The sequence below is a fragment of the Phacochoerus africanus genome, chromosome 3 (assembly GCF_016906955.1).
Source record: "Phacochoerus africanus isolate WHEZ1 chromosome 3, ROS_Pafr_v1, whole genome shotgun sequence".
Classification (NCBI taxonomy): domain Eukaryota; kingdom Metazoa; phylum Chordata; class Mammalia; order Artiodactyla; family Suidae; genus Phacochoerus; species Phacochoerus africanus.
Genome location: NC_062546.1, coordinates 172,394,224 through 172,408,615, shown reverse-complemented (window position 1 = coordinate 172,408,615; position 14,392 = coordinate 172,394,224). Strand labels below are relative to the sequence as shown.

The window sequence follows — 14,392 nt, the reverse complement described above, 5'->3', positions numbered from 1 at the left end:
ATGTTAAGGACTAAATGTTCATATTCCCCAAAATTTATATGAAATCCTAACTCCCAATGTGATGATATGAGAAGGTGGGGCCTTTGGGAGGAGATTAGGTCATGAGGTTCGAGCCCTCATGATCAAAATTAGCACCTTTATAAAAGAACCCTAGAGACCTAATTGAACTTAATAGCTTTTGCACAGCAAAGAAAACCATAAGCAAAATAAAAAGACAACCTAGTGAATGGGGGAAAATATTTTCAAATGATGTGACCAATAAGGGATTAATGTCCAACATACATAAATAGCTCATATAACTCAGTATCAAAAAAACAACCCAATTAAAAAATGGGCAGAAGAACTGAATAGCCATTTTTTCCAAAGAGGAAAGGCAGATGGCCAATAGGCACACAAAAAGATGCTCAACATTGCTTATCATCAGTGAAATGAAAATCAAACCCAATAAGATTTGACCTCATACCTGTCAGAATGACCATCATCAAAAAGAACAACAATAACAAATGCTAGAGAGGGATGTGGAGAAAAGGGAACCCTACTGGTGAATGTAAATTGGTGCAACCACTGTGGAGGTTTCTCAAAAAACTAAAAAAAAACCACTGTGGAGGTTTCTCAAAAAACTAAAAAAAAAACCACTGTGGAGGTTTCTCAAAAAACTAAAAACAGGAATTCCCGTCGTGGCGCAGTGGTTAACGAATCCGACTAGGAACCATGAGGTGGCGGGTTCGGTCCCTGCCCTTGCTCAGTGGGTTAACGATCCGGCGTTGCCGTGAGCTGTGGTGTAGGTTGCAGACGCAGCTCGGATCCCGCGTTGCTGTGGCTCTGGCGTAGGCCGGTGGCTACAGCTCTGACTGGACCCCTAGCCTGGGAACCTCCATATGCCGCGGGAGCGGCCCAAGAAATAGCAACAACAACAACAACAACAAAAAAAGACAAAAAAAAAACAAAACTAAAAACAAGGAGTTCCCTTGTGGTGCAGTGGGTTAAAGATCTTACATTGTCACTGTAACAGCTTGAGCCACTGCTATGGTGTGGGTTCAATCCCTGGCCTGGGAACTTCCACATGCCTTGTATGTGCCCCCCCCGCCCCCAACAACTAAAAACAGAACCATCACATGATCCAGCAATTCTACTCCTGGACATACATCCAAAAAGAATCCCACTAATTTGAAAAGATACATCACTCCAATGTTCATAGCAGCATTATTTACAACTGCCAAGATATGGAAACAACCTGTCTATCAACAGATAAATGCATAAAGATGTGGTATATATAGCCAAGAGAATACTATTCAGTCATAAAAAAAAGAATGAGGAGTTCCCATTGTGGCTCAGCAGAAACAAATCAACTAGTATCCATGAGGATGTGGGTTTGATCCCTGGCCTTGCTCAGTGGATTAAGAACTGGGCATTGCTGTGGCATCAGCTGGCGGCTATAGCTCCTACTGGACCCCTAGCCTGGGAACTTCCAAATGCTGCAGGTGCAGCCCTAAAAAGCAAAAGAAAAAAAAAAGAAAGAAAATAAAAATAAAAAGAGACTTTAGAGCACTCTCTCTCTTTCTGCCATGTAAGGATACAAAAATAAGACAGAAGCCTACAACCTGATGAGGTTTCTCACCAGAACTTAACCATGCCAGCATTCCATTCTCTGCCTGTCAGCCTCCAGAAACACAAGAAATAAATCTTTTGTTGTTTATAAGCTGCCCAGTCTATGGACTCTGTTACAGACCCCAACTAAAATACTTACCAAATTAGATTAATGTATGTAAATGTACATGTACAAATACTCATGCATATTCCTCTTTACCACCAAGGTGCTTCTTCATATTTATGTTGAAAGTAAAAACTGTTAAATCTTGTGATTAGCCCTATGTGTTTCAATGACACTCCTTGCTGATGACAAGGTGAATGATAAACTGGTGGTATTCCTATTTCTTTGGCTGGATTAGATTAAGAAATAATGAGAACCAAATAGGATTCGGTATGCCCTGATCAAAGTGTTCCTTTCATTAACTTGTTCTTGAGATAATCTACATTAGAAAACAATTACTGTGCTCCTAGGACTTGACATTAGATGCCAGGTGTTCCACATTTTAATTCCTATGTTATAAAGCCATTTCAAACTCAAACCAAATATAGTAACAGTGCTGTCAGGTTTACATCGCACAGAAAATCCACTGAATTTACATTCACATGAACCCAACCCTCACATGAGCCTATCAGCTCACTTCTTCAGCAGCATAAATCCAGGTCAAGCCTCCAGGTGCAAAAATATGCTCATCAAGCACAAACCTGGGATCATTTTGCTAAATCAGGGAATTAGTTACTTGAGAAAGTACAACAAATTTTCTTGTTTTAAATATGAAAAAACACGGACCAAAAACTAGTGGGAATAATACAAGAGACTTACATAATGATCTAAAGCAAATAAAATGAAGGTGTATCTAACAGCCTTAGAATACAGGTTGGCAAAGCATTAAGTCTTGCAAAAAAGAGCTTTTCAAAGAACATAATTTAGTAAAAAAATGTTTTTAGTTTAGAAAAAGCACTCCAATTATTCAACTAGCAAAGGCGTAGTCACCCTCTTTAAACAGTTACCAGATCCCTGGAGAAAAAAGGCAGAACTTAATGGAGAGAAGTACATTAAAAAACTAAAATGGCTCACACATTATGCTCAAGGCCCAAAAATCTCAATTCACTTTATATGTTCCATGATTGTAAAAAATACTTTCACTAAAATCATTCCTTAGAGAAGGTTTTCTACTTTAACATATACTTCCAAGTATGTTAAAATGAGATTTACAAAAATTTATTAAAATATGTATGTAAAACACATTTAAATACATGTTTAACAGCCTTAAAATAAATTCCACCAACGGGGTTCTCATAAGACCAAAACTTGGGTATGTACATGAAAATTCTTGTATATACTTTCCGAAAATCATGTGGAAATGATCCCAAGCTGTAACAGGGATGCATCTCTCAGCTCCACTATGGAACTGACCTATTTTGGACGGAGAGCATCCTTCCAAACCTCTAAGGAAGGGCATAAGGGCCATAAGCAGTAACTGTCCAGACTTCTAAGAGGGCCATGGAGAAAGCTTATCTTCAGCAGAACTACGATACAGGCCATATCTAACAAATCAATATTTAAAAATGAAACACACATTTAGTACAAAATAGCACCTGTACAAATATGAGTTTGGAACACATGATTTAAAAGTAGAATGTAAGAAAATACAGGGATATATGTCAAAATAAAGCTGGAAATGAGTTAAAAAGAACTTGCACGCCCAAAATCATTAAGTGTGATCAAAGATACTGCTAAGAGAAATCCATTTCAGCTAAGGCAGATGGTAATCACACTACAGTGTACTCTGGTTTTGATTATAAATACAGCATTTAATTTACAAAAGGGACCCCCCCCCCCAAACTGAAGGGATCTGAATAAAGGAACAAGGGATTCGTTCTATATTCAACAAATAGTTACTGAACCCTATTACCAGATATAATAGATAAAAAAAACCTGACATGATCTCAGAATCTCATCCACTTTAAAAATTACCTCCCCCTCCCCACCTCCTACTCCTGGGGGATATGAGATTTCCGTAATCTGAAGGGAGGCAGTAGGAGAGTACAACAGAAAGAGCATAGGACTTAAGAGGACCTGAATTCAAATCCTAACTTGACTATCACGTCAGCCTGTTCTGTCACCTATAAAATACAGATGAAAATGATCATATAAGAATCAAATGAGATTTTAAAAAAAGCATTCTTTAAACTCTGTTTATATAAAAAAGAGGATCAAATTTGTTCTGTAAGGCTTCAAAGGACAGAACAAGGTTTCACCACTTTTGGTCACAGTAGCCAGATTTCAGCTTCATACAACTGAGGACTTCTCCAAGATGGAATGGGCTGTCCCCTAATATTAGAGGTGATCACACATGGGCTTACTGACCTCTTGGCAAAAATCCAGAAAAACACCATAAGCTGACATACCATGTCCACAGTAATTACACAGTATAGTATTCGCTTTTACCCTCTATGGGGAAGAAGCAAAATAAATGATTATATATAGTATTAAATATGTGCCAGATTAGTTCTTCTATATGCATAATGCAACTGAAAGATGATTGTTGTATCTGGATCAATCTGTCCCAGTTTTCCCATAATAGGTTTGGTAGGAGAACTAGAAAAGATAGAATAACCTGCCTACCACAAAGCAGCTTCAAAAATGTCATTTCAGGAGTTCCCATCATGGCTCAGTGGTTAACGAATCCAACTAGGAACCATGAGGTTGCGGGTTTGATCCCTGGCCTCGCTCAGTGGGTTAAGGATCCGGCGTTGCCATGAGCTGTGATGCAGGTTGCAGACACGGCTTGGATCCCGAGTTGCTGTGGCCCTGGTGTAGGCTGGCAGCTACAGCTCCAATTAGACCCCTAGCCTGGGAACCTCCATATGCCGCAGGTGCGGCCCTAGCAAAGGCAAAAAGACCAAAAAAACCACTCATGCAACAAACAATATTAACCACCTACCAGGTACTAGTCATTTGCAATTGAAGGGTTTTTCTCTATAATTGAGGATTTTAATTAGATATATTCTATAAACTGCAAAATAAAATCTAACCTGGGTTCTGGCTATAAAAAGGTCCTCCGTTCATCTGATTCTGAAGGCTTGTTTGTGAAGTGATGGAAGGAGGGCGTCTATAGGGCAACGAGCCCCCTATTGTTGGGGGAGTATGGCGAGTGGCAGGTCTATTCATGCTGTAGAACTGAACAGGATGACCTGGGAAAAGGAGAGAACATAGAAGATTATCTCAGACAATGAAATACTTTAGGTACAATTCCTTAATTTAATAGGATTATTAAAAATAACAATGTTTAATTTAATTGCCATATAACAAATATTAATGCAATGTGACAGTGACTGCTCAGTTGACATTACATCAAAGTGCAAAAGCAGAAAAGTAGCTAAATAAAATTATGATTAGGTTTGGAAAAGCCATATCTAAATAGATTATTAATATTATGATTTTATCAAATTAGTAATTTGATAGGATTTCAAAATCAACACAATTAAAATTTATAGCTCACTTCCTCCCAAATAATACCAGCCATTAAACACTGAAAAGTAAATTCAACAAGAGAACATTTAAGAAAGCAAAAGAAAAAAATGTTTGGCACACAGTCTTTTTTTTTTTTTTTGCTATTTCTTGGGCCGCTCCCTCGGCATATGGAGGTTCCCAGGCTAGGGGTTGAATCGGAGCTGTAGCCACCGGCCTACGCCAGAGCCACAGCAACACGGGATCCGAGCCGCGTCTGCAGCCTACACCACAGCTCACGGCAACGCCGGATCGTTAACCCACTGAGCAAGGGCAGGGACCGAACCCGCCACCTCATGGTTCCTAGTCGGATTCGTTAACCACTGCGCCACGATGGGAACTCCCTTGGCACACAGTCTTATTCCAAATTAATAATAGTGAATTTAAGCAAGCAAAGCAATTTGTTTAAAGGATCATAAAATATTTAAGTAAAAGGTCAAGTGATGTCAAATCGCATCATTTTTCAATCAAAAATATCCTTCTCTCAAGCTATAGTCTGTCTTAAAATTAATTTAAGAAATTTACAATTATGAAAAAAGCTGATACAAAAAGTGAATCAAAGTATTTCCAATTTTTAATATTATCCTGAATTTATGCATGTATATCATCAATTTCACTATATTTTGCTCTCATTACTTCAACAACTAATGCCAACTGAAGACACTCTTTCCTAATCCATCCAAATGCCTAATGCCATCCAGGTCCTAAATTTTATCTCGACTCCATTCCTACTTAGAATCACTACCTGGGGGCCTACTGTACAGACAGACAGAGAGATCAAGTACTAGAGCACCCATGAGAGAGCAGATAAGAAACATAAAGAAAAGGAAGAGAGGAGGAGGGGAAAGAGTAAGGGAAAGAAGAGGAGGAGGGAAGAGACAGGTGAGGGGAAGAAAGAGTGAGATGAGAGGAAAGGAAGAGAAAGGATAAGGGAAGAAAAAAGGGCAAAAGGCAAAAAGAAAAACACTTGATAATTGTTCACCTTTTCCATGATTGTAAAATGGTTTTACATGACTAAAACTGATCTTTGAGAACTGTTAAATTTATCAAAGGTGGAGTCAGATGGATGTTTGAATAAAGAATATTATAAAAGCACTCAAGAGCTGCTATATGATTTACTCTTCCTACATATGACTGTATCAAAACCTAAAATTCAATTCTGTTATATTAAAAACCTTGAGTAGTCAAGCTTAAACATAATCCACTTTCAAGTCTCTACAACCATGATAAAAATATAAAACCATGTATACTAATAAACCATTATTTAGAAGGTATATTTTATCATTTGAATCACCAGATACACATTATTGGCATTTTAGGAATTAACCTGTAACACACTAACACAAATCTAAAATCAATGAATTAAAAAGTCTGATAATTGAAGTTCCCATTGTGGCTCAGTGGTAACAAATCCAACTAGTATCCATGAGGTTGCGGATTTGATCCCTGGCCTTGCTCAGTGAGTTAAGGATCTGGTGTTGCTGTGAGCTGTGCTGTAGGTCTCTGATGTGGCTGGGATTCCATGTTGCTGTGGCTGTGGCATAGGATGGCAGCTGCAACTTCAATTCGACGCATAGCCTGAGAACTCCCATATACTGTAGGTACGGTCCTAAAAAAGCAAAAAAAATAAAAAAATAAATAAAAAATTAAAAATAAATATCTCATGATTAGTACCATTATGAATTTTACATAGTTAGATCCAGTCTAAAATCTCCCATGTTATAAGCCCTCAATGATCAAAAGACACCACAGAATAAAGACTCTAAACCTGATCAAGGACGTGAAAGACTTATATGCTGAGAACTAAAAAACATTTTAAAAAAGGAAATTAAAAAAGGATTCAAGGAAATGGAAAGATACCACATGCTCCTGGATTGGAAGAATTAGTATTATTAAAATGGCTGTATATACTACCCAAAGCAATCTACAGATTTAACGAGATCCTTATCAAATTACTCATGACATTTTTCATAGAACTATAACAAATAATCCAAAAATTTATATGGAACCATAAAAGACCCAGAATTGCCAAAGCAACCCTGAGGGGAAAAAAAAAAAAAACAAGCAGGAGGCATAACTCTCCCAGACTTCAGTATTACAAAGTTACAGTAATCAAGACAGTGTGGTACTGGTACAAAAACAGACATACAGACCAATTAAACAGAGTAGAGAAACCAGAAATAAACCCAGACACCTATGGTCAATTAATCTTGGATAAAGAAGGCAAAAACATAAACTGGGAAAAGGTCTCTTTAGCAAGTGGTGCTGGGAAAACTTGACAGCTGCATATAAGTCAATGAAACTACAACACATCCTCACACCATGAACAAAAATAAACTCAAAATGGCTTAAAGACTTAAAGATAAGACACCATAAAACTCCTAGAAGAGAACACAGGCAAAACATTGTCTGACATCAACCATACAAATATTTTCTTAGGTCAGTCTCCCAAGGCAATAGAAATAAAAACAAAAATAAACCAACAGGACCTAATCAAACTTACAAGCTTTTGCATAGCAAAGGAAACCATTAAAAAAAAAAAAAAAAGACTTACAGAATGGGAAAAAATAGTTGTTTGCAAATGCAACCAACAAGGGCTTAATCTCCAAAATATACAAACAACTCATATAACTGAACAGCAAAAAAACAAACAACCCAAGTGAAAAATGGGCATAAGACCTGAACAGACATTTCTCCAAAGAAGACATACAAATGGCCAACAAGCACATGAAAAAATACTCAACATCACTAATTATTACAGAAATGCAAATCAAAACTCCAATGAGGTACCCACTTCATATGGGTCAGAAAGGTTATCATTAGTAAGTCTACAAATAACAAATGCTGGGGAGGATGTGGAAAAAAGGAACCCTTCTACACTGTTGGTGGGAATGCAAACTGGTACAACCACTACGCAAAACAGTATGGAGGTTCCTCAGAAACTTAAATATAGAATTACCATATGATCCAGCAATCCCACTCCAGGCATATATCTGGACAAAACCACAATTCAAAAAATACATGCACCCATATGTTCACAGTAATACTATTCACAATAGCCAAGACATGGAAACAATCTAAGTGTCCATTGACAGATGAATGCATTAAGAAGATGTGGGGGGGGGTGTAATATATATAATATATAGCACACACACACACACATACACACACACACAGAATACTACTCATCCATAAAAAAAGAATGTAATAATGCCATCTGTGGCAACTGCATGCAACTAGAGATTATCATACTAAGTGAAGTGAGTCAGAAAGAGAAAGACAAATACCATATGATATCACTTATATGAGATATCTAAAATACGGCACAAATGAACCTATCCACAGGACAAAAACAGACTCACAGACATAGAGAAGACAATTGTGGTTGCCAAGGGGTAGGGGGGAGGGAGTGGGATGGACTGGGAGTTTGGGGTTAGTAGATGCAAACTATCACATTTAGAATGGATAAGCAACGAGGTCCTACTTTATAGCACAGGGCACTATATCAAGTTTCTTGGGATAGACCATGATAGATGACAACATGAGGAAGGGAATGTATATATACAAATGACTGGGTCACTTTGCTGTACAGCAGAAATTGGCACAATGTTGTAAATCAACTATACTTTAATAAAAACAAAAACTCTATTCATACCATTAATAAGGCATTTATTTTGCTTTGAGTCAAAAAAAAAAACAAAACTACAGTTTAATTACTATAGACCTAATGATAAAAACCTAAAACTAAAAACTACTAAAAGAAAACAAGAAAATATTTTTGACATCTATAAAACAAAAAGTTTGTAAATTTGACATCAAAAGTACAACCTAAAGGGAAAAAAAGCAATGAAATGGGAATAATCAAAGAATTTTTGCTCTTTAAAAGACACCATTAAGAGAATGAAAAGTCACAAAATGGAAGAAAATATTTGCAAATAATTTTATTATTTGCATAATCAATTAAAGACTAATTCAGAATATGAAAGAATTCAATAAGAAAACAAACAAGGAGTTCCCGTCGTGGCGCAGTGGTTAACGAATCCGACTAGGAACCATGAGGTGGCGGGTTCGGTCCCTGCCCTTGCTCAGTGGGTTAACGATCCGGCGTTGCCGTGAGCTGTGGTGTAGGTTGCAGACGCAGCTCGGATCCCGAGTTGCTGTGGCTCTGGCGTAGGCCGGTGGCTACAGCTCCGATTCAACCCCTAGCCTGGGAACCTCCATATGCCTCAGGAGCGGCCCAAGAAATAGCAACAACAACAACAACAACAACAACAACAAAAAGACAAAAAAAAAAAAGAAAACAAACAACCCTATTCAAAAGGTATGTGGGGGGAAGCAAAAACATTTAACAGACGTTTCATCAAATATAAACAGATGGCAAATAAACACATGAAAAGATGTTCTACATCATTATTCATTGGGGAAATGTCCACAAAACCACAAGGAACTATTATACACCAATTAGAATGTCTAAATTAAAAATATGTGTGTAAAGAATAACAATACCACATGCTAACAAATGTGCAGAATAAGTGGAAGTCACACACTGCTGATAAGTGTGCAAAACTGTACAACAACTTTGGAAAACGATTTGTCAATTTCTTATAAAGTTAAGCATTCACTTCCCATATTATCCAGCAATCCTACTTCCTAGGTATTTACCCAAATAAAATGAAAACCTATGTACACATACAAGTCTATGTATGAATATATTTGGCACTTTTATTCATAATCACTCAAAACTGAAAATAACGCAAATTTCCCTCAATTGGGTAAAGTATTAATAAAAAAACTGTGGTAAACCCATTCAATAGAACACTATTCAGTAATAAAAAGGAACAAACATGTAACAATGGATAGATCTCAAATGCACTGTGCTAAAAAGACAGACCCAAAGGCTTTATCACACATGCTTCGATTTATGATATTTCTACAAAGGCAGAAACTTTAGAAACAAAGATCAAGAGGTTGCCAGGGCCTAAGAGGAAAACCGAAGGACTGATTACAAAGGGGCACGTTGGAAATCTGAGGATGATAGGACTGTTCTATGTCTTGACTGTGGTTGAGGTAATATCATTGCATACATTTGTCAAAACTCACAGAAGTTGCACACTAGAAAGGGTGAATTTTAATCTACAGAAATTATACTTTAATAAAAAAAGGAAAAAAGTACTTGGTGATTCGAAGACATTACATAAAAGGGACTAATATAAATTTTTAATAAGGCATTTACTTTGCTTTTTGTTAAAAAAACTATAATTCTTCACTCATACAATAAATTTTTTGAGTGCAGATGAGAAACCAGCAACTGCTATTAAGTTGTAATTTAATTACTAAAATGTAGATGCTAGATAAGAGTGATTTGTCCTTTTTGGGCCTACAACTGATTTAAGATGAATTCCTTATTCTACTGATGCAGGAGCATAACATGATTCTATAGTTAACTAGCTGTAGTGGCCTAACAGAGTTGTATATATATCAAAGGACAGCTCATGTTTACATTTACCCCTGAAAAAAGCTTTTCTTAAAAAATGCTATTACAGAAGCTTATGCCATCAAACACCATCCAAAATGGATGGATTAAAACGGACTTTTAAAATGTCTTTTAAAACATCTAAGCATCTTGGAGTTCCCGTCGTGGCGCAGTGGTTAACAAATCAGACTAGGACCCATGAGGTTGTGGGTTCGGTCCCCGGCCTTGCTCAGTGGGTTAAGGATCTGGCGTTGCCGTGAGCTGTGGTGTAGGTCGCAGACGCGGCTCGGATCCCACTTTGCTGTGGCTCTGGCGTAGGCCGGTGGCTATGGCTCTGATTTGACCCCTAGCCTGGGAACCTCCATATGCCGCGGGAGCGGCCCTAGAAAAGGCAAAAAGACAAAAAAACAAAAAACAAAAAAACTAATAAGCATCTTGACATAACAGTAGGGCTGAATACACATATATTATGAAGTACTTTATTAACCAGCTAAGGTGATGTGTGTCCAAGCACATACATTTTTACAGCAGATCAGAAACTGTTTACAAACCAGCATCATTATTAACTTTGCAAATAAACTAGCAATTGCACCTTTTTCTCCTTCCCCATCAAAACAGTCTTTAGGTTGCAATGTTAAAACACCAAAACACCAGTCGACCTTAAGGTACAAGTAAACTTGAAATTCTTAAAAAGACCACTGTCTATTTGTTTCCTAGGCTGCTACAATAAGCAACGAATTCTGTTAAAATAGACTTATACTTTAAACTGTTACATCAAATATTTCCTATAAAACATACCTTAAAATTGTCACAGACTTTTCTTTTTGTTGATGACTTAACTGTAACAAAGAATACTTCTAACGACAACTTCTCAAAACTGTACAGAAGACAGCCCCATACTAAATTCATGAATCTCTAGTAAATGAAATTTGAGTAATAAAAACTGTGTATTTGTGCTACTCTATCAGAAAAATAAGAACCTTTACCCAGATTTCCTCAGGAAATTCTATTCTTCAGTCACATGCCATTTTCTAGTTACTACATTAGTCTCAATTTAAAAAAAAAAAATACAAACCACAAACAAAAAAATCATAAAATCAAGTTCCAAGTAAGAGAAGAGCCAGAGGACTGGATTGCCTGCCAAGGAATAAGCCCATACTCACCTGTAGGGGGAGTGGAAGAAACAACAGGGGGAGTTGGAGAAGTGAAGCCATCAGCAAGGGTCTGGGCACCCCCAGCAGCAGCATCTGGGGCAATGGAGGAAGGGACAGTTGCAGGAACAAGAGGGGCAGGGGCAGATGCAGAAGTAGCAGGAAGGGGAGGAGTACCAGCAGAGCCAGCAGGGGCTAGGGGAAAAGAGGAGTAAGAGGCAGCATTAATGAGGCACTTCCATTAGGCAGGATTAGAAATGGTATTAGAGAACTTAATGTTAGATACTAAGTGTTTATCAATAACCAAAGAATAGAAGAGAGTGTTAAAAAAAAAAAAAAAAAAGAATGAAGCTTATGTTAAGGATTATTAGGTTTGCAGCAAATAATTCAAGATGCTAAGGGTAATGTACAGATTGTAAAATTCATTAAAAGCATTCCTTTTGGAGTTCCTGCTGTGGCTCAGCAGTAATGAACTCAACTAGTACCCATGAGGCAGGTTCGATCCCTGCCCTTGCTCAGTGGGTTAAGGACCTGGCATTGCCACGAGCTGTGGTGTAGGTCACAGATGCAGCTTGGATACCATGTAGCTATGGCTGTGGTGTAGGCCGGTGGCCACAGCTCTGATTCAACCCCTAGTCTGGGAACTTCATATGCCACAGGCGCAGCACTAAAAAGCAAAAAAAAAAAAAAAAAGCATCATTCCTTTTCACTCGACAACCACTATTCTGGAAGAAAGGTGCTCCTTTTATATTGTTATTTTTACCATAACATTCTGTAATAGTATACAAAATTAAACATAACACCAGAAAACAACAGTATGGAGTTCTCGTCATGGCTCAGTGGTTAACGAATCCGACTAGGAACCATGAGGTTACGGGTTCGATCCCTGGCCTTGCTCAGTGGGTTAAGGATCCAGTGTTGCCGTGAGCTGTGGTGTAGGTTGCAGACGCAGCTCAGATCTCGAGTTGCTGTGGCTCTGGTGCAGGCCGGCAGCTGCAGCTCCGATTCGACCCCTAGCCTGGGAATCTCCATGTGCCACAGCAGCGGCCCAAGAAATGGCAAAAAGACAAAAAAAAAAAAAACAACAACACAGTATTCCATTTCGATTTACACAAATCAGAAACTAAACATGTATCCAGACATAAACATCTTATTGGTAAAAAAGAATTTAGAAAAATACAAATCTCCTTTTCATGACTTTTAAAAAGATATTATCTATTTGTTATTAAAGCAAATTAAATAGGTAGTATCCTATCCTTAATGTCTTTTGGGTCATGTTTTAAAAACTAAATTTTAACTCTGTGAGTCCTCAAATTAAACAAGTACATTTCTCTGTTTCAGATAAGTTCTGGTGCATTCAGGGTGGTATAGCCATACATTATTTTCTGTTTCAGAGAAAAGCGGGTAGCATTTCAGTGATTATTAAGTTCCAGAGTCAGCTAAATTTAACTAGTAGAATTATATCTGTCCAATCCTTGGTTACCAAACTGATCCTCACACTGGGTGCCCACTGTGTCCAAAGGCATGCACTGTCATAACACCAGCTGGAATTAAACACGTAACTCATTCCAAGGTGGTATCTGAAACCTCAAAGCACCACCTCAGCCAAAGCACCAAATACATTAAACCAAATAACAGAGAAGTTTGTAACAAACTTACAAATCACTTGGCTAAAATAACAAACGTAAAAGATTTCTCAACATTTAGACTCTTAAAGGGAAAAAAAATCCAATTATGAAGAAAACCCACTGTAATTAAATCAGAAACTCAACTCAGACTCCAAAAGGAGAGGTGACGATGAAGCACAATGCATGTTTTACCTGGAAAGACACTGGGTGGAGAGGGGGTGGGAACGGCAATGGGGACTCCCACACTCCCACTTCCACTGTTCTCCCGACTGCTGCTCCTACTGCTTGGATGGCTTCCTCCACTACTCCCGCTGCTGCTAAAGGAATAAGAGCCACCAAACCATGAGCATTTATATATGGTAAGGTATCACCAGCATTTTCCAAAATTTTCTGAAATGAATATAGCTACACAATGATAATTCCAAAGTCTTTCACTTCAAATATGAATTCCTTAACAGAGTAAGGGGAAAAGCCGAGTTCAAAAAAACTTGTTTTGGATACCTTTTAACGAGTATGTATTAAAGAAGTTGGGAAAGAAAAAAAATTCTCCATCAATGTAAGTGACAAATGATGGGGCTCAAACAGAAAAATAATACTCCTTTCTTTCATTCCAGTTTAAAATGGCTGCCTGAGGAATCTTTTTTATAATAAAAAGTTTTCCTAAACAGATTATTTGATTAATTTTATTTGCAACATCACGACTATCCCATACTAGTGTTTTATTGCGTATAGTTTTTCATCTGTAAAGTTCCACCAAAAAACAACTTGAAATTTCCCACATCCGGTCCACAATTTTTTTTTCGGGTCAACTAAAACTATCGATCTTGTAAAGGAGTTTGCACTTTGAAAGGTTTGTTGTTTTTCAACTTGCTGATTGCTCAAATTTGCATCAGAACATGAGGAGAGAGAGGTGGAATCAGATGAGGTTTGGAGGAGTAGAGTGAGGAAAAGAACTTAGTGCTTGGAAAATGAGAAAGGTTTAACTGAAGTTATCTAAACAAATTATGGTACTATGACCATCACATTTTGCGCTGAGGTA

The 14,392-nt window shown here is 37.7% G+C and overlaps 1 protein-coding gene across 12 annotated transcripts in view; it reads right to left on the bottom strand.

Annotated features, from left to right (window-relative positions):
- ABI2 (abl interactor 2) overlaps positions 1 to 14,392 on the bottom strand; it is a 124,226-nt gene that overhangs the window by 24,627 nt on the left and 85,207 nt on the right. For 7 of the 12 annotated variants that reach the window (XM_047773285.1, XM_047773293.1, XM_047773289.1 and 4 more), the window contains 2 exons: positions 13,546 to 13,670; positions 4,627 to 4,785 (listed from right to left, as the gene is read on the bottom strand). In XM_047773285.1, the coding sequence (XP_047629241.1) occupies positions 4,627 to 4,785; positions 13,546 to 13,670 (284 nt within the window). Of the gene's footprint in view, positions 1 to 4,626; positions 4,786 to 11,737; positions 11,822 to 13,545; positions 13,671 to 14,392 lie in introns of all 12 variants that reach the window. The other 5 variants (XM_047773284.1, XM_047773292.1, XM_047773287.1 and 2 more) reach the window with 1 other exon arrangement.